Here is a 21,631-nt window from a genome sequence, read left to right as displayed (position 1 = left end):
TTCTCTAACAAAGATAAAGACCACGATGGCCTTGTTGTTTTATCGGTGAATGGTTTTTATTTAGTTTTAAAACTTATTCTGAATAAATAAAAGGTGGGACTAGAATTGCGTGATTTGTATATATAAATTCTATCTATATAAGATAAATTGTTTATGTAATGTATTTATATATATTTGAAAAAAAGTACAATATTGTCTAATGTCCTGCAGCAACTTGGTATACTTTAAAATCGTTTTTAAGCATATAGTGCCTCAATTGACAATTTATTGGTGCTTTTATTTAGTATATCTCTTGTAACTTTTGAACCGGTTGTTTTAAATATATAGAATATTTGACAAATTTGTACAAAATTAACTAATTGTTACTTTTTTTCTAACCTTATAACACCCTACAGCAACTCGGTATGATTTAAATATTATTTGAAAATGAACACATAAATTACTAGCCTAAAATTTATTTGTGCATTTATTAATGAAATCTCTTGTAACTTTTGAACCGTTTGTCCTAAATATATAAAATATTCGACAAATTTGTACAAAATTAAATAACAAATAAGTTTGTCTAACATTATAATGACCTATAGCAACTCGGTATACTTTAAAATCACTTTCAAAATTACTCAATACTTTATATAAAGGTGTGATCTTTGATTCAACACACGATTATAGTAATAAATTATAATGTTCAAGAAATATTAAATTTCTTTGAATGTAAATTTTATTTAAATTATGATAGTTATAAAAACATAATAAATTTTTTTAATAATTAAAATTAATAGCATATAAATTCTCAATTATTTCTTACAAAAATTGGAAACACAATAAAAAAGCACATGTTCAATTTTTAAAGAAAACTTTAAACATATTTTAAAAACCTTAAACTTTATATATTAAAACATAAATGAAAAAATTGATACATAGTATTAAATCAAATATTTAACACAAATATACATATATATATATATATATATATATATATATATTATTTACCTTTGTAAAATATTCCGTGCTATACATTTTGACTCTAGGATTTTTTTTTAAACTCTGAGAACATGTAAAACACTTCCACACCACATTTTTTTAAGAAAGTCATAGTTTAAAGTTTATAGTTTTGCATTATATTAAATTTCACTGAAATTTTCACATAAAGATTAAAAGTGAATAAAAACGTATAATTTTGTGGGCCTCGAGATGAGTGATTTTATTTTAATATCTTGTACAGATCGCAAAGTATTTGTTTAAAATAAATACTGTATTAGACAAGTTTGTTGGAAATTAAATTATCTTAAAATTTCCAGGACAACAAATGGCTCTTCTAGCAATTCTATATACTCTAAAATCTATTTTGAATATAACAGAACTTTAATGCAATTAGAAAAATTCATAAGTTTTGTATATGTTCGATAACTCTCAAACCATTCGATTAATATCAGGTTGTCAAATATCTCCCTTCCGCTTTTTTGCTCTTGGTTTAATACAAAAAGGCGGAAGGGAGTTATTTGACAACCTATTATAATTGGAGTGTTTGGCAAATTTAAATTAAATACTAAACAATGTTGTCTAACATCAAATGTCCCTAAAGCAACTCCGTATACTCATAAATCGCAACTAAAAACAAGGAAAATTTTACATTATCATGTAGAAACAAAAAGTACATTTTTGCACTCTATTAAGAAAAACTTTTAAACTACTTGTGCAAAGTATACAGTATGTATAACAAATTTGTTGCAAATTGAGTTGTCAACAATATATTCTAACATCAAAATATCCTACAACAACTCGGTATACTCATAACAAGTTTTGGAAGATAAGCTCGTGATTTTGTTTTTAAACAATGTTAATATGGATGTGTTTTGAAGTGGTGTCAGTACTATATATAGTATAACTTTTGAAGCATTCGCTTGAGATGAAAGATGTATATAGAAAATATATATGAAATTAAATTATCTGAAATATTTTATGACAATAAAACATTCTACAACGACTCGGTATACTTGAAAAACTTTTTGAATAAAATAAGTGCAGTGCAAGTACATTTTTATCAAAAATCTGCATCAAAATTTTAGTGTATTTAAGGATATAGCACGTTTATGAAGCATAACAATTTTTAAAAATATTTCGTATGAAACGTTAATAATTAATTAATGCCATTAAATAGACAATAAAATTTATAATATATACATATATAAAAATATATAACTTTTTGAACATAATATTTGAGATTTATGACTTCAAAATTCTGCATCAAAGATTAAGCACATAATATATGAGAACATTTTTCCCAAATAATGGTTTTGTTATAAAAATTTTATATAAAAAATTAGTATAATATAAATAGCATTTAACAGCTAATAAAATGTTAAATAATTTACTTTATAATATTATATATAAGGTTGTCAAATATCTCCCTTCCGCTTTTTGCTCTTGGTTATATACAAAAAGGAGGAAGGGAGATATTTGACAACCTTATATACCCCTAAACAAATTACAAACATATTTCAACTTCAAAGCCAAGAATTTTTTCCACGATATTACAAAATGTTCTATTGAACTACGTGCGTTTTTTGCAAAAAAAAATAATTTACAGAAATATTTAGCATGAATCTTTGATAAATCACTAAAAGAACTGAATAACCAATAAAATTTGTAATAAATTGGTGTATAGCAGTATATAGTGTTCATATAAAAAATTTGTAAAAATCGTCCGTTAAAAATGAAACTTTTAAAAGACTTCAACGATTTAAAAACGTCTTGATTAAAATAAGTGCAGTGCAAGTACATTTTTAAACTGAAAGTCCACAGTATAACTTTTAAAATACTTATGTAAAGTACATAGTATATTTGGGAAATTTGTTTGAAATTGAATTACCAATGACATTTTCTAACAACAAAACAACCTAGAACAACTCGGTATACTTATAAAAGGCTCTAGAAAACGCTTGATAGTAACTACATCAGCATTAGTACATTTTTTGCGTTGCATATAACTTTTAAAATACTTATGCAAAGTACAAAGTATATTCAGGGAATTTGTTGTAAATTAAATTGACAATAAAATTTACTAACAACAAAACAACCTACAACAACTCGGTATACCCTAAACAAGCTTCAAAAAAGCGCTATAATACATTCAAATGTATTATAGCGTGATTCAAATTGTTGGTTTATTTCAAATTGTTGGTTTTTGGAAGTCCGTCAAGACTATATATAGTACACAAACAAAAATTCAGTATATACCACATATATTAGGTTGTCAAATATCTCCCTTCCGCTTTTTTGCTCTTGGTTTATAATACAAAAAGGCGGAAGGGAGATATTTGACAACCTAATACTACACACATTTCTTGTACAAACTACAAATTCAAAAAAAAATCTGTTACGCTAAAACACAACACAAGGTTATCAATCAATCACATGTCCGGAAACTCGAGGCCCATTTTCAACCACAAATTTAAACTATTTATAAACAAATCAAACTATTACTAACTAACACAAATTGTTTACTAACTATTTATTTATGGTTTTCAATTATTACTTTATTATAAATCCATTAATCTATCCGTTAATCGCCATCTCACAAACTAAAAGTCCACGTTCAAGATCAGGATCATACTGACTCTTTGACTTCGCTCTTTTACTTTAGACGGACTCGATGGTTGTATGAGAGTTTCGCGTCTACCAACACACTGTCGGTCTTGTTTGTATGTGCTAAGGTAGAAGTATTGGTGGGAAGATGGAAGATTGAGTTTGGACAAGGATGGGTAAAAAATTGATAGACTAGTTGTAAGTGGAATTCTGTCTTAAGGCAATTAAGGCATCGTGCCTTAAGGCAAATTGCTGGAACTTCTCGTACCAAAAATTATTATTTTTTTAAAAACGATTGACATTTTTTAAAAAAAATTACTTCGAAAAAATAAGATTTTTGAGAAACTATAAATTGGACAAAAAATTACTTTTTTTTTGAAAAAAAATTGTCGCTGTCTAACGCATAAGCATTGGTACGGAACCCATAGGAATGTTAACAAAATGTATACTTATTGTTAAAATCTCTATAAAATTATCTGATAATTTGATGTGCATATGTCTAATGATCACTTTTGACCGCCAAATGGCTCATTTTTTTACTTTTTCCTTCATATCTCCGAAACCGCTAAACCTACCTTCATGAAAATTTGATCGATTATTCATCTTGTCAAAAAAGTGAAATGTTTTTTGAATTATTCAAATCGGACGCTCCGTTCTCTTAAAAACTGGGTTACCGTTTTCGGCACTTTTTGCCCCGTACCTTCGGAACGGCTAGACCTGCATTCGCCAAAAACTAATCAGCACGTCTCCTTATCAATACAAATCGAATGTTGTTTGAATTATTCAAATCGGTTGATCCGTGTTCCCGAAATCGTCGACGAAAATTTGTATCCGCACATAGATACACACACGCACATACACACACACACACACATACATCCATTTTTTTCTAAGGTATGCCAAAATATTCAGAAACCTCTGAAACGTAAAGATATATAAAAATTTTCATTTTCGATTTTTTTGCGATTACTATAACTTGCCCTGCGGGAAGTTAAAAATTCTTGAAAAAAAATATTTTCTCCAAAAAATAGTGCCTTAAAATAATTCGGTACAATTTTCCGAAAAATTTAAAACTAAATGCCAACTAATATAAGAAAAGATCCAGAATCAACAACTGGGATTTAGCAACTTTTGGAGATAGAATTTTGAAATTTTGTCTATAATTGAAACTGTCTATATCATTTTAGGCAGTTGTTTAAGACAAAAACCATGTGCTAAATTTCATTAACTAAAAAAAACAACTCGGCAGATTTTTACCAGCATCTCTAATACATTTCAGTACATAAATTCACGCAACTTGCCTCAAGGCAAAATGCCACCTACACTTGGTTCAATACGGTTCTGTGTGTACTTCTTTTTATATTTTATAAAGTAGGACAATGTTAAAAAAAAAATTAAAATTAATATAATGTAAAACCATCTCGGATTTATATTCCGGAGCTTGCGCATTCAATGCAGATTATTCAAATCAGTTTTATAATAAAAATTTTCAATTTTTATTCAAAAACTTGAAAAAATTACTTTGGACTTATAAATATTTTAACGCACTTTTAAACTTGCATAAATTATCTACAAAATGCCATATATAAAAGTAAAAACTCCTTAACTAATTAATTAATTTTTAAACTAAGATAAATTTTATACGAAATGTTATACAAGATAATTAAAACTTATTAACAAAATTCATAAAGAAAATTAATTTAGTAAAAAATAGTGCCTGTCCGGTACAATTTCACTGTTTATTAGAAAACTTTAAAAAATTACTTTGGACTAACAAATATTTTAACGCATTTTTAAACTAAGATAAATTTTATACGAAATGTTATACAAGATAATTAAAACTTACTAACAAAATTTATATATATATATATTTTTTTATATATTTATTTATTTATATTAAACAAATAATTTGGCAGTTATCGAACATATACCAAACTCATGCATTTTGCGAATTGTATCAAAGTACTGTTGCATTCAAAATCGATTTTAGAGTATACAGAGTGGCTCTAGAGCATTTTGTTGTACGGAAAACTTCAAGATAATTTAATTTCAAACAAACTTGTCTTATATTATATTTAGTTTAAACGAATATTTTGGCAAACCCCGGTCTGCAAGTTTATATAGTCAAGAATTCGCTATAAAGTGTTTGACCACATATGTGTATATTTATACATACAAATTTATATATATATATATATATATATATATATATATATATATAAGTGTATGAATACTCGTATACCTTTAGTTTGTATTTGTCATTATCGTCGTGTATATATATAATTTATATAGATATCCGATGACTTACAAATAGCTAGTGAAAATAATACCGATTTATATTAATATATACATTTATATATATATATATATATATATATATATATATATAAATGTGTATATTGATATGAATCACAAAAGATTTTAAATTAAAATTTGCGGTGTTACTAAGAAAAAGAAATGGAATTTTTATCCTCCAACATAAATGTTAAATTAATTAAATTTATTATATATATATATATATACATAATTATCAAATAAATTAGTGAAATACTTGAAAAGTTATACAACAATACTATAAATAAATTTTAAAAAATATTTGACTTTTTATATAACAATGAATTAATTGAATTCATTTTTTACTGTTCAATAAATTAATTTAATTTTCTTCTTATGATTAAAACTATATTTTTAGATGAAATTAAAATTGAATGAATATAAACAAATAATTGACAATACCTAATTTTTTTATAATAAAAATAATAATAATAATAAACAATATTAAACCAACAATGTTAAACTTATATTCAATATTGAGTGTTGTTTTTGTTTTAAATTAAATCTTTCTTTTTGGTATAAATTTGTATTCTTAATTAAATATAGAAATTTAATTATGATTTTATATTTTATATTCTCAGATTTTTATATTTTTTAACTAATTGTGTTATTATGTAATCAAGAAAAAAAACATTTTAACTATTTTTGTTTGTATATAATCAGATTGAGTTCAAAATAAATTTATGATTCAACTAACTAATTATTAGGTTGTCAAATATCTCCCTTCCGCTTTTTTGCTCTTCGTTTATAATACAAAAAGGCGGAAGAGAGATATTTGACAACCTTATATTTTTAGAAATATTTTGTATGCAACATTATCAATTAGTTGATGGAATTATAAAGTTAATAAAATTTACAATAAATTCTTATATAAAAATATATAACTTTTGGAACAAAATATTTGAGATTTTTCACTTCAAAGTAGAGCTTCAAAGTTTTAGTGTAGTGTTATGATAGAGCTTAAGCGCAAAAAATAATAATTTCTAGAAATATTTTGCGAGAAACATTATTAATTTAATAATGGGTTTAGTTAGCTATTAAAATTTACATTAAATTCGTATATAAAAATATATAACTTTCTGAACATTATATTTGAGATTTATTACTTCAAAAGTATGTATCGACGTTATGATGAAACTCAAGCTCCATAGCACATTGTTGAAAAATAATTATTTCTAAAAATATTTTGTATAAAACATAAATAATATATTAATGACATTAGTTAGCCTATAAAGTTTACAATAACTGCACATATCAAAATATATAACTTTCTGAACAAATTATTTAAGATTTATGACTTCAAATGTATGCATCAAAGTTGTGATGAAACTCAAGCTCAAGTTAAATATAATAATTTAATTTTGATTTTATATTCTATATTTTCAGATTTTTATATTTTTTAATTAATTCTGTTCTTATGTAATTAAGAAAAAATAACATTTTATCCATGTGTGTTTGTATATAATCTGAATTATCAATAAACTAAAAATCTAATCTAGAAAATATGGTTTATACTAAATGTTTCAAGACTCATGGTGGGTCAAACAAAGTTTTTTGAAAATTTAAGGTTTATGTAAAATTATGTTAAATATATATATATATATATATAAAATTATTTTTATAATTTGTACAACCATGTCCCAGGTTATTTGGTTAGTTGGCAATATAGCAAATTAGAAATTCTAGTTGCGTAAATGCAAATTTAAAAAAAAAAATATCTCAACAAGGTCGAAATCATTTGACCTATACGCTTGAATTATATATTTAAATATATACATACTTATATACATATAAATATAAATATACATATATATATATACACATGTGTATATATAGACATGATTAATTAAAAATTAATGGAATCAATTTCTCTTGCAAAATGATATGCTAATTGTATGTATCACTTTTAATTATAGGATCATAATATATATATATATATATATATATATATATTACATGTTTATATTACAAAAATATCCGCCTGTTTCAAGTTTACTTTTAGTTCGACCACGTTCCAACGCCTTTTTCAGGAAATCCAGTAAATATTTACGAAATCCTTTTCTAAATTATTTATACAAACAAACCGATTCCAGAAACAGTCTAATTGAAGACTGCTTTCAATTTTTATTAGCTCATCATATCATCTAAATCAGTGATACCCAAGAAAATTCAGCCCAATTACATAAACAAAAATTTATTTGTTTACTTAGGAAATATAAACAAGTTTAGGATAAAATTGAAAAGACCCAAAATTATTTTTTGAAAAATACAGAAATATTTGAATATACAAGTGGATTTGTAGATTTTTCAAAAATAAACTAGTAATATTATTGAATAGTTAAAAGAAAGCTTAAAATGGTGTTTAATAATATGAGCTTTTTTAAACAAAACTTGTACAACAAGAGTGTACTCGTAAGTGCACTCTTTTGCCAAAATTTTTTCTACAAATATTTTGTATGAAACGTTAATGATTCATTATGTCATTATTTAGTTAATGAAATTTACAATAAATTCGTCTATAAACAACTATAACTTTTGGAACATGATATTTGAGATTTTTGACTTCAAAAGAGTGCTTCTAAGTTTTAGTGTAGTGTAGTGTTATGATCATTTTAAAGTTAATAAAATTTTACATAAATTTGTATATAATATTGTATATATTCTTTAATAAAATACATAAATATTTTGGCTTCAAAAATTCTACGAGAAAAGAAAATAAATTTCCAGAAGTATTTCGTATGAATCTTTATGATAATTTATAAACACACTTAATACCAAAATAAACTAGCTGTAAGTGGAATTCTGTCTTGAGGCAATTATGGCATCGTGCCTTAAGGCAAATTGCTGGAACTTCCCGTACCGTAACGAAATGTTCGAGGAATACTGAATGTTTTCAAATAGATTATTATAAATATTGTAACATTGTCTAATATTTATAAGAATTATATAAACTGAATTGCAGAGTTGAAATTATTTGTAAAGTATATTAGAACTATAGTCAGAATTAAAAATAAAATCTGAAATATTTTCGATATACGCAAAACTAAAAAAAAAAAAAAAAAAAAAAAAAAAAAAAAAAAAAATGAACGAAATTGTTTTTCCAAAATCAATTATTTTGTTAAGACAAGCAGAAAGTTTTTTGAATTATTTAAATAGGACGCTTAGTTCTCTCAAAAACTGTCATTTTTTGCACATTTAGCTCCGTATCTCCAAAATGGCTGGCCCTGCCTTTGCCAAAAACTAATAAACACTTCTCCCAATCATTACTAATTGAATGTTTTTTAGATCATTCAAATCGGATACTCCGTTCTCTCAAAAATTCGATTTCTATTTTCTGCACTCTTTGCTCCGTATCTCCGAAACGGCTGGACCTGCCTTTGCCAAAAACTAATCAGCTCTTTTCCTTATCAATAGGAATCGAATGTTTTTTGAACCATTCAAATCGGTTGATCCGTGCGCCCTAAAACGTGACTGGAAATTTGTATCCACACATACATACACACACACACACACTCACACACATCCATTTTTTCTGAGGTATGCCAAAGTGTTCAGAAACCTTCAAAACGTCGAGAAATGTAAAAATTTTCAATTCCGATTTTCGGCCCATTACAATAACTTACCCTACGGGAAGTTAATAAATTTAATAAATAGACATATAAAATAAAATTTTCTTATAACTGAAACTCAAATTAATAAAATGACAAACTGGGGTACAAATAAATTTTTTTATCTAGTTAAATAGTTCAAGGGTTTATTTCTAAATTGGCCCTCAACCTTGGCAAGCACTGTTCTAAACTATTCGGGGAATTAAAATCTAAACTATACACGATGGGAATTTTGAATCATCCGTGATTAAAATAACTTTTAAAAAACACATTGCCCGAGCATGTGTTTTGGTAATTGAAAAAGGGATAAGGTATTAAAGCCGATATATATATATATATATATATATATATAATTATTAGTGTTCTTATCGAAGAACATCATGGTAAAAAAAATATTTTTAAAAATGATAAAATTGGGCAACAATTTTACACTCAGAGAACTTATTCACAATTTTGTTATTAATATTTTTTTATTAATATTTTGTTATTAATATCAGAATTTAGTTTTTTAATTTTTCAATAAATTTTATACTACTAAGAGTCTCTACGACATTTGCAAATTTTATTCGAAAATGACTTATATATATAGTTTTATTAGTAAAATCGTATCTTTATATCCAAGACAAAAGCTTCAGGTATCAATAAAATATCTATAAAAATTATTTTTGTTATATATAAATTTTTTATTCCACTTACCTTTTCATTATGATTATTATTAGAATCTCCTTCACCATTTTCATTGGAAACTCTACTATAAATTACATCTTCGACTTCTTTGGTGACACCAATTGGTGACCCCGACCCATTGGTGTCAGTTTGGTCGACAGTGGCTGGAACCAGAATACCATTTGGTTGATGAAAGGCGATTTCTGAAGAAAAAAAATATATTAAAGTAACAATAGAATTACTTTGATTTTTTGGTATTTTTTTATTAATTTACCTCCTCCTTGAACTGAAGGAAAAGCGTCGCCCAATTCTCCTCTCAAAGCCCATTGTCTGTGAATCCTCCAGGATGTGTCCACAAATCGATCTAGTTCCTGAAAAATAATAATTATATGAATAAACAACTATTTATTTACATATATATTTATATATAAATGTTTAAATTTTTATTATAAAATTATAAAAATTATTTTAAAAAAAGTGCTATGTGCTTGAGCTCTAGCATAACAAGACACTAAAATTTTGAAGTCATAAATTTCAAACATTATGTTCAAAAAGTTATATATTTTTATATATGTAAATATTGCAAATTTTATTGGCTAACTAATGACATTAATAAAATATTAACGTTTCATACAAAATATTTATAGAAACTGTAAATTTGCAAAAACGTGCTGTGTGCTTCATCATATACTACCCTAAAATCTTGAAGCAAAATTTTGAAGTCATAAATTTCAAATATTATGTTCAAAAAGTTATATATTTTTATATATGTAAATATTGCAAATTTTATTGGCTAACTAATGACATTAATAAAATATTAACGTTTCATACAAAATATTTATAGAAACTGTGAATTTGCAAAAACGTGCTGTGTGCTTCATCATATACTACCCTAAAATCTTGAAGCAAAATTTTGAAGTCATAAATTTCAAATATTATGTTCAAAAAGTTATATATTTTTATATATGTAAATATTGCAAATTTTATTGGCTAACTAATGACATTAATAAAATATTAACGTTTCATACAAAATATTTATAGAAACTGTGAATTTGCAAAAACGTGCTGTGTGCTTCATCATATACTACCCTAAAATCTTGAAGCAAAATTTTGAAGTCATAAATTTCAAATATTATGTTCAAAAAGTTATATATTTTTATATATGTAAATATTGCAAATTTTATTGGCTAACTAATGACGTTAATAAAATATTAACGTTTCATACAAAATATTTATAGAAACTGTAAATTTGCAAAAACGTGCTGTGTGCTTCATCATATACTACCCTAAAATCTTGAAGCAAAATATTGAAGTCATAAATTTCAAATATTATGTTCAAAAAGTTATATATTTTTATATATGAAAATATTGCAAATTTTATTGGCTAACTAATGATATTAATAAAATATTAACGTTTCATACAAAATATTTATAGAAACTGTAAATTTGCAAAAACGTGCTGTGTGCTTCATCATGTACAACCCTAAAATCTTGAAGCAAAATTTTGAAGTCATAAATCTCAAATATTTTATTCAGAAAGATATATATTTTTATATATAAAAATATTGCAAATTTTATTGGTTATCTAATGGCATTAATATATTATCAATGTTTCATACAAAATATTTTTAGAAAAAAATATTTGTCAGATAGAACAGGAATATATATTATTAGACACCATTTTATTGCAAAATTGTTTAGGTATTCAAAAACATCACTAATTAATTGATAATTAATACGAATTATTTTTTAAAAACTGAAGTGCACCTAATGTAAAATAAAAATACTTGCCTAATATTTGAAAAAGAATTTTAGCACTTATTTTATCTAAAATTTGTTTATTTTTTCAAGGAAAACGAATAAATTTTTGTTTATATATTAAGATACAACGCTTTAGGATTTTAAGTTCCAGACATTTCTTCAGTTTTTTATAAATATTTTTTAAAAATTACCTCAGACAAAGTTTATTAATTTCATGAATTTAAATGTAATACATTTGTGTGTCTTTTGGTATGAGTATTAAATAATACGTTTAACATTGATCTATATTATAAATAAATTTAAATGAAAATATGCAAAAGTAAAGTTGTTAAATTTGTCAATAAAATTTCATATCAACAGATATATACACTCCTGTATAAAATTTTGGAATAAAACGACTTTCAATTCGACCTTTCATATTCTTTAGCATTCAATTTAAGTTTGGAATGAAACGATTTGAATTCTAACTAAATTTACATTTAAAAAGATATTTTTAAAAAAAATTAAACTAAAACAAGTTTTTTAACAAATTTAATGAGTATTAGAAAAGTTGCAATTTTGTTAAATTAAAAAAATATATATAATTTGTACAAAAATAAATATTTTCATTTAATAAAACAACAGGAGTGACTTAAGTACTATTATGCAACATATCATTCAAATTGTTTGTAATCGCACATATGGAGTTTATATATGTATATGTTTATATATATATATATATGTACATATATATTAAAATATGATATGATAACTAAATTATCATTATTTAATCTCCAAATTTAAATAATAAATAAATAATGAAACTTTATACTTGTGAGAGCAGATAAAATTCTCGCCTGACTAATGAGCAACTAAGAACACTTAATATATACATTTATATATATATATATATATATATATATATATATATATATATAAATATATATATATATATGTATATACATGTATATATAAATGTACATATGTGACTGATTGGAAATTTAATTAGTGTCTTTGGAATTTCTGCTAATTATTTAACAAAAAATGGCGCCATCGTTTAACATTTATTAGTTTGTTCTAAATTCCTGGACAAATATACTTGTATATATATATATATATATATATATATATATATATGTATATATATGAACTTTATAGTTGAACCATGTGGGTGTACAAATTAATTGAAAGCAATGAAATTGACCTGTGTCACTTAACTAATTTATTGTTAATATTTTTATACTTTATTGAATTTTATATATATATATATATATATATATATATATATATACTAATCAAAATAATAATGCATTCAATTATTATACTAATATATTTAAATTAAGAATAAATTTGAAATTAAAATATATATATATATATATATATATATATATATATATATAATTATAAGAACATATAAAATTAATTTGCCATTAATAATGTATGCAAGGGACATTTTTTTATATTTTTGCAAAAATCTCTGAAACGGTAATCTTTGAAAATCCATAATAAAAGTATTTTCTTCCGTTGGTAGTTTTTTTTTTAGAATTAGTTTAAAGTGTACTTATTTTGTGAAATACCTTTAAAATTAAAATAAGACATTAAACCTGTTGCCACCTGGCCGTTCCAAGTTACCCCTTCTATAGGGTAAAAAGGTCCACATAAATTCTTGAAAGACATCAAAAAAGCACATTTCTACAATGATAAAGTAGCTAGCAGTTTTACTGAACGTAGTCAGATAATTGTTCGTTTTAAATGTGTTATTTGTTGTGATATAATTAGTTTGATTCTCATAATATTATTAATATTTGCTCAAATTTAAATTGGACCTTTGAGCCTCGCCCTGCTCTACATATATACTTTTTATTAAATTTACTATAATTCATCGAATGTTACTTGAAACTTTTCAAAAAGCAGGTTAAAGAAGAAATACTTAATTCATTTTCTATCTCTCTCGCTGAAATTTGAAAATTTTGTATAAGCTCAGTAGTATTATTTACAATTATACACAAAATCGAGAATCCAAAAAGAATCTGAACAACTTGAAACGTAATGAATAAGTCGAAAGACCAAAAATGACTTGGATTGGATCATATCATGTTTTCTATTGAAAATGTATAAAACTTCCTCATAAAACAGTTTGATTGTATTGACAAAATATAGACAAACTAATGGGGTTTATTGTTTTTATTGTACATAGCATTCAAACAACACATCCTTATACACTTAAAGTATTAATATTTTTGATTCTCTAGAAATTGTTTAGAATATACCTTATTTAGCAAAACAACGTTTGCCGGGTCAGCTAGTATATACACACATATATATATTTATATATATGTGTGTGTGTAGTTAAAAAATGGGTTTCAATTTTCATAATCTTTTTTCCTCAGACGTTATAAGTTTGTTTATTAAAATCAATTTTTAATCAATTTAAATTTCGCCATTTCTGAGTTTAATGCGACTTAAAATTAAGGTCAAAATTAAGTGCACATAAAATTAATTTTATATAATTATAACCAGATCGTTTCACAGACTTTGTATAAGAGTACTTATTCATAAAAACGTATAAGATAGTTATCAACATTTTTTCTTAAAATAATTATGCAAGCTATTATGTATTTAACTAGGTGTGAGTGGCATATTGCCTTAGTGCAAATTGCAAGAACTTCCTGATATATATACATATATATAAGTATATATGTACGTATCATGTACTTATATATAAGTAATGGACTAGGCGTTAAATTGTTGAGTCATTAAGATTAGTTTCTGTAAATAGTTTTTAGAAAAACGTCACTCATCGATACTTAAAAACATAAATAGTTTTGAATTAACTAACAATTAACATCTTACCTCGTATCAAATAATTGACCTTTACAATTACTCTGAACGTTTACTTTTTGATAACACATAAAACTAAATATTATAAACATATTGTTACGGTTTATTTATTAATTAAACGTAAATTAACATATTCACACAATCATCACATTTAAAATTATTGTAAACGAAACGTCAAATCAAATAAAATATGGCGGACATTAGCACCAACTTCACAAGTATAAGTTTTAAATATTAGCGATCACTTTAAAAATATTAATATTATTAATTAGTTATATTTAGATTGTTTACACATATGTTCTTATATTAATTAGTTATATTATATTAATATAATATGAATATATAAAAAAATTGATTAACGTTTGCTTGCAAAAATATGCAGAATGTTGGTACCCCTGCAAGCACAACTGTGAAGAATGCGTTAAACCGAATTGATATTAGAATCAAAATGTCGGATGTGATTAAATTGTCGCAGTTAAATTTAATTTAATATTTAATAATAATGATAATATGTTTGTGGACCTATATATTTTTGTCTTATTGTTATAATTATTAATATTATTGTATTAAATATTTTTGTTGTGAATATAAACACAAATGCGGCTTATTTCAATTGCAAAGTGAGTGTAGTTTTGAAGAATTATTTCAAGCTAAAGGTAGGAATTTTATAAAATTTGTTCCAAGTTGCCCCGCCAGCATTCAAACAACACATCCTTATGCACTTAAAGTATTAATATTATTCTCTAGAAATTGATTAGCATATACCCTACTTAGCAAAATAACGCTTGCCGGGTCAGCTAGTTTGTTTATATAATTATTAATAAAAATCTGTATAAATTTAATATAAACTAAATACAAATAATTTATATAGTCCAATTGTCTATTTATCACTAATTATATATATATATATATATATATATATATATACATTTATACTATTTGTTTTGAGAATTCCTTTAAACTATTCTAAAGTAGAGCATGGCATTTTTTAAATATTTACATACATTGTATACATATTTATACATATATATATATATATATATATATATATATATATATATAAATCAAATATAAAAGATAACAGATAGCAGATGTCTTCACTAAAACGAAACGATCCCAATACAAGAAAATCTACATGGCCATACAAAGGCTTCACAAAATTTTCAAAAACGTGCATTTTTAAGAATAATTTTACATGCACGTAAAAAAAGCTAAGTACACCAGGTTGTGTAGAATTTTTTAGTGGTATAAAATACTTTGCAGGTCTTCTTAGGAATTTTAAAGATATTTGCAAGAATATGAAAAAATGTTCTAGGCATAGTAAATCAAAGCTTTAACATATAATAAGTGTAAAAAAATATTTTTGTAAAATTATTTGGTAAATATTAGGAATGTTTAAATTATACTGTGTTACAGGAAATTTTAGTCTTCAAAATTCAAAATTTTTAAAATTATTTGAAAAAAATGCAAAAGTATGTCTCAACTTTGCAGTTGGTCATACCAAAAACATACAAGTTGTATAAATAATTTTTTAACTTCCCGTAGGGTAAGTTATTGTAATGGGCCGAAAATCGGAATTGAAAATTTTTACATTTCTCGACGTTTTGAAGGTTTCTGAACGTTATGGCATACCTCAGAAAAAATTGATGTGTGTGTGTGTGTGTGTGTATGTATGTATGCATGGATACAAATTTCCAGTCACGTTTTCGGGCGCACGGATCAACCGATTTGAATGGTTCAAAAAACATTCGATTCCTATTGATAGGGAAAAGAGCTGATTAGTTTTTGGCAAAGGCAGGTCCAGCCGTTTCGGAGATACGGAGCAAAGAGTGCAGAAAATAGAAATCGACTTTTTGAGAGAACGGAGCATCCGATTTGAATGATCTAAAAAACATTCAATTAGTAATGGTTGGGAAAATTGTTTATTAGTTTTTGGCAAAGGTAGGCCCTGCCATTTCGAAGATACGAAGCTAAATGTGCAAAAAATGGCAGTATTTGAGAGAACTAAGCGTCCGATTTAAATGATTCAAAGAACTTTCTGCTTGTTTTAACAAAATAATTGATTTTGGAAAAAAAATATTTTTTTCAATTTTTTTTTTTCAAATATTTTTTTTTTGTATATCGAAAATAATTCAGATTTTATTTTTAATTCTGACTAAAGTTCTAATATACTTTAAACAAATAATTTCAACTTTGCAATTCCGTTTATATAATTCTTATCAATATTAGACAATGTTACAATATTAATAATAATCTATTTCAGAACATTCAGTATTTCTCGAACGATGCCATACACCCCACTTGTTATTTAATTTATTTACATTTGAAATAAAATAATATTTCACGCGTATTTGTTTCCTATTTTGGTTATAATAGCCTTACGTAGTGCTCAAAATGACCACTACGAGCGCTTCAGACAATTTGAGTTCCATTGCATGCCTACACACATAGCGAATATGTTTCCACTCTCTCTACTGCTGTAAATGAAAACTCTATGCTTCAAATGTCAAATAATAAATGTAAAAGTTGAAATTATTTATAACATTAAAAAAAATTATTAATAAGTCTAAACCATTATTTAGCGCACAACTATTTTCGTCAATTTTTTATGAAAATTTTTAAAAATGTCGGAAGAAACAATTATGTCTATAAATGATCAGACAATTAAAATTGAACCACCAAAATATTCACCGGAAGACATTAAACTCGAAATGGAGGATGAATTCTATGATGCTGATGTTAGTGTTAAATCTGAATCGTTTACTGAAGACGATGATACGTGTTTAGAAAGATTCATGAATTCCGAGGTGAAAATTGAACCACCAGAATATTCACCAGAAGACTTTCAACTCGAAATGGAGGATGAATTCGATGATGCTGATGTTAGTGTTAAATCTGAATCGTTTGCTGAAGACGATGATACCTGTTTAGAAAGATTCATAAATTCCGAGGTGAAAATTGAACCACCAGAAGACATTAAACTCGAAATGGAGGATGAATTCGATGATCCTGATGTTACTGTTAAATCTGAATCGTTTACTGAAGACGATGATACGTGTTTAGAAAGATTCATGAATTCCGAGGTGAAAATTGAAGAAGAAGTCAAACAGGAGTTAGTCGAGGCACCAACTCATGAATGTGACATTTGCAATAAATCATTTGCAGAATCAGATCATTTAAAAAAGCATATGATCGAACATATGCCTAGTAATAGCAAAGAAAGATCTTTCAAATGCGAAATCTGTCACAAGGCTTTTGATCGATTAAGTGATCTGAAAAGACACATGCTTATTCACAGTGGGGAGCGTCCCCACGAATGCAACATATGCAATAAGAAATTTACACATTTAAGTACTCTGAAAAGTCACATGCGCATTCACAGTGGGGAGCGTCCCCACGAATGCAATATATGCAATAAGAAATTTACAGAATCTAGTAATCTGAAAAAACACATGCTTGTTCACAGTGGTGAGCATCCTCATGAATGCAACATATGCAATAAGAAATTTACAGAATCTAGTAATCTGAAAAAACACATGCTTGTTCACAGTGGTGAGCATCCTCATGAATGCAACATATGCAATAAGAAAATTACACATTTAAGTACTCTGAAAAGACACATGCTTATTCACAGTGGGGAGCGTCCCCACGAATGCAATGTATGCAATAAGGCATTCACAACATCAAGTTATTTGAAAAGTCACATGCAGATACACAGTGGGGAGCGTCCTCATGAATGCAATATATGCAATAAGGCATTCACAACATCAAGTTATTTGAAAAGTCACATGCAGATACACAGTGGTGAGCATCCTCATGAATGCAACATATGCAATAAGAAATTTACATATTTAAGTACTCTGAAAAGTCACATGCTCATTCACAGTGGGGAGCGTCCCCACGAATGCAACATATGCAATAAGAAATTTACACATTTAAGTACTCTGAAAAGTCACATGCGCATTCACAGTGGGGAGCGTCCCCACGAATGCAACATATGCAATAAGAAATTTACACATTTAAGTACTCTGAAAAGTCACATGCGCATTCACAGTGGGGAGCGTCCCCACGAATGCAATATATGCAATAAGAAATTTACAGAATCTAGTAATCTGAAAAGACACATGCTTATTCACAGTGGGGAGCGTACCCATGAATGCAACATATGCAATAAGAAATTTACACATTTAAGTAATCTGAAAAGACACATGCTTATTCACAGTGGGGAGCGTACCCATGAATGCAATGTATGCAATATGAAATTTACACAATCAAGTCATCTGAAAAAACACATGCTGATTCATAAACGAGAGCATCCTGATGAATGAAGTATGTAATGATAATTTATTATTTTAATTTTTATGTATTAAGTATTATTAATGAGCATTACTAATCACTGGTTTCAGGTTCGAATACAAATACCAATCTTGGTCAGCAGTAGTGATATTAGATATTCACAAGGAATATTATATTTCACCAAAAAGTATGGATTTAAAAAAATTTAGTAAATCATTCCTACAATTTTGTATGTGTGCTGCCAGATAAGTTTGTTGAAAATGCCTCGAATAAAGAATCTGTGAATATATATTATGTTATATTTTATTAATATAAAAAGATGTACATGTGCTTATGAACAATTCAAATTGATTTATATAATTTAAATAAATAACAACTTGTTGCTTAATTATTATTATGTTAGGTATGCTAAAACTCCAAAAAGACTGTACGGTTTTGGCCAGTCTTAGTCTTGAAGAACTCGTTTTAGTCCAAAGGTTGTGGGAAAGGTGAGATATTATTTCAAAACCTCATAGAAGATTTACATTTTTAATATAAAATTTTTGGTAGGAGCGCAATTCAAAATGAAACAATCGATGGCGGCTCATACGTCAAACGTCAAATGGTTTTGACTGCTGATTATGTTCAATTAAATTTAATAGGGTGTTTTAGATGAATATCATTTAATTGTGGTAAGTAGTTTTATTTATAGACACAAATATTATTAAACAGGCCGCAAGTGTTATTAGAAACTCAAAGTATCGACTTTTTTTAAATGTTCATGTGAAAATACTGTTTCTGGCTTATATCACACGGTTTTTTGGAAAACGTATTTATTTCAAATCCTGTACTCTAAAAACACTCACTTTAGGTTATTTAAATTAAGATCCTAAATTTGGAATCGATCGAATCGAAGAGGACATTTTGTCGAATAATTTATTTCGAGTTGTAACTTATAACAGACAACACAAAACGTAACTTTGGAACGCGCACCTGTAAAAATTTCAATAATGGCACACAAAATTACGAGATCTTCTGAAAAGAAAAGAAATATTATACAATTGTTAGTATTAAAACGAGTTTACCAGAAAAATGATTCGCTTTGTTTATATTTTTCGAGGCTTACAAATGTCTTACAATTTTGAAGGAATTCCTTCCAACCGCCAGGAAGAGTTTTTTATAAAATTCGAAAAGCTCAATTTTACATAAAAAACAATATTTTCATCACAGCAACATGTTGACTGTAAATGAAGAAATTCAACAAAAATCAGAATTATTATTATTATTATCTTATTATTTCTAATATTGTTATTTTGTTATATTTATTATCTTTCACTTATTGTTTTTATTCGACTTTATTGTTTTTCTAGTATTATTTTTATTATTCAGAAATTTTACTTATTTTATAAAATTTTTCTTCAAAAAGTCTTTTTTTTTTAAAAAAAAAGTAAATTTTTGTCAAAAATTGATAGTTTCTCAAAAATCTAATTTTTTCAGAGTAAATTTTTTTCAGAAATGTTAATCTTTTAAAAAAAAAATAATTTTTGGTACGGGAAGTTCCAGCATTTTGCCTTAAGGTACGATGCCATGCACCCCACTAATTAAATATAATTTTACAGAAAAATAAAGAAAAATAATTTCACTAATTTGTGTAAAATTTTATTAGCTTTCCAACGATATAATATAAATTTATATATTTTTAACAAAATTTCAAAAATATTTGCAAAAATATGAAAAAAATTCCCACGCATACTCTATATTGTACTACTTAAAGTTCCGTGCGTTACTGTCTTTTAAAATTATTTAAAAATACTAAACACGCAAAATAATACAATATCATATTACAAACTAAAACTTAAAAGTCCATTCTTCTGTTTTTCTCAATAGAAACACATGTTATTGAGCAATAAATATTAATATAAATAAATTCTTATGTCATTTCCATGTATAGAATATACACACGATATTACGCAACGGCATATAAGATAATTTGTTCGTGTTAATTGTTAAAGTTCAGCAATGTCAAGAAAACATTGATAGAAATTATAAAAAGTGTGTTATTCTAACTAAATATTAAATCATTGGTAAAACATTGATGGTAAATACTAGGGCCACAAGGGAAAAAACAGATAAAAATGTCACTTATATAGGCAATTTTATACTATTTTGCACCTTAAATTTAAATTCTTGTATACCAATGCTTTTGTAACAATTATAAAATAACATTCCATAGTGTAACGTGATCCAAAACACTTGTGCAAAGTGACGTAATATATATATATATATATATATATATATATATATACATGTATGTATCTATTATTATTCTTCTCATAAGACTAATTAATTATTTAATTAATTCAAATTAAAAAATAGAACAAACTGTCTTTATATATAAAGACAAAGACTTTCACACACTATGCAACTTCCGCATTCTAAAAAATATATTTTTAGACACTTTTCGAATGTTTCTTTCATGTCATCATCAGGTTTTAATTCCATTTATTATATGATGAAATATTTGTTTGAGTTTGATTGTGTATATATTTTACAAATTTGATTTTAAGTATATAGTGTCTTTG

At 25.7% G+C, this 21,631-nt stretch overlaps 1 protein-coding gene and 1 long non-coding RNA gene across 2 annotated transcripts in view; one reads left to right on the top strand and one right to left on the bottom strand.

The window, feature by feature from the left end:
- Positions 1 to 3,598, bottom strand: part of LOC113373111 — a 9,742-nt gene extending 6,144 nt beyond the window's left edge. Inside the window, exons 1-2 of the long non-coding RNA XR_003366856.1 lie at positions 3,536 to 3,598; positions 991 to 1,131 (exon numbers count right to left, since the gene is read on the bottom strand). This is a non-coding gene — a long non-coding RNA (uncharacterized LOC113373111). The remainder of the gene's footprint in view (positions 1 to 990; positions 1,132 to 3,535) is intronic.
- A 13,800-nt stretch (positions 3,599 to 17,398) lies between these two features.
- On the top strand, positions 17,399 to 19,562 carry LOC113372911 (zinc finger protein 182-like). Its single transcript, XM_026613247.1, has 2 exons — positions 17,399 to 18,578; positions 19,474 to 19,562. Exons 1-2 carry the CDS (start codon positions 17,399 to 17,401, stop codon positions 19,560 to 19,562), a joined length of 1,269 nt encoding a protein of 422 aa, XP_026469032.1.
- The last annotated feature ends 2,069 nt before the right edge of the window (positions 19,563 to 21,631 follow it).

The sequence above is a fragment of the Ctenocephalides felis genome, unplaced genomic scaffold (genome assembly GCF_003426905.1).
Source record: "Ctenocephalides felis isolate EL2017-DRISC unplaced genomic scaffold, ASM342690v1 CF-g0.4_SCAFFOLD_01604, whole genome shotgun sequence".
Taxonomy (NCBI): Eukaryota; Metazoa; Arthropoda; class Insecta; order Siphonaptera; family Pulicidae; genus Ctenocephalides; species Ctenocephalides felis.
This window is presented reverse-complemented; position numbering and strand designations above follow the sequence as displayed.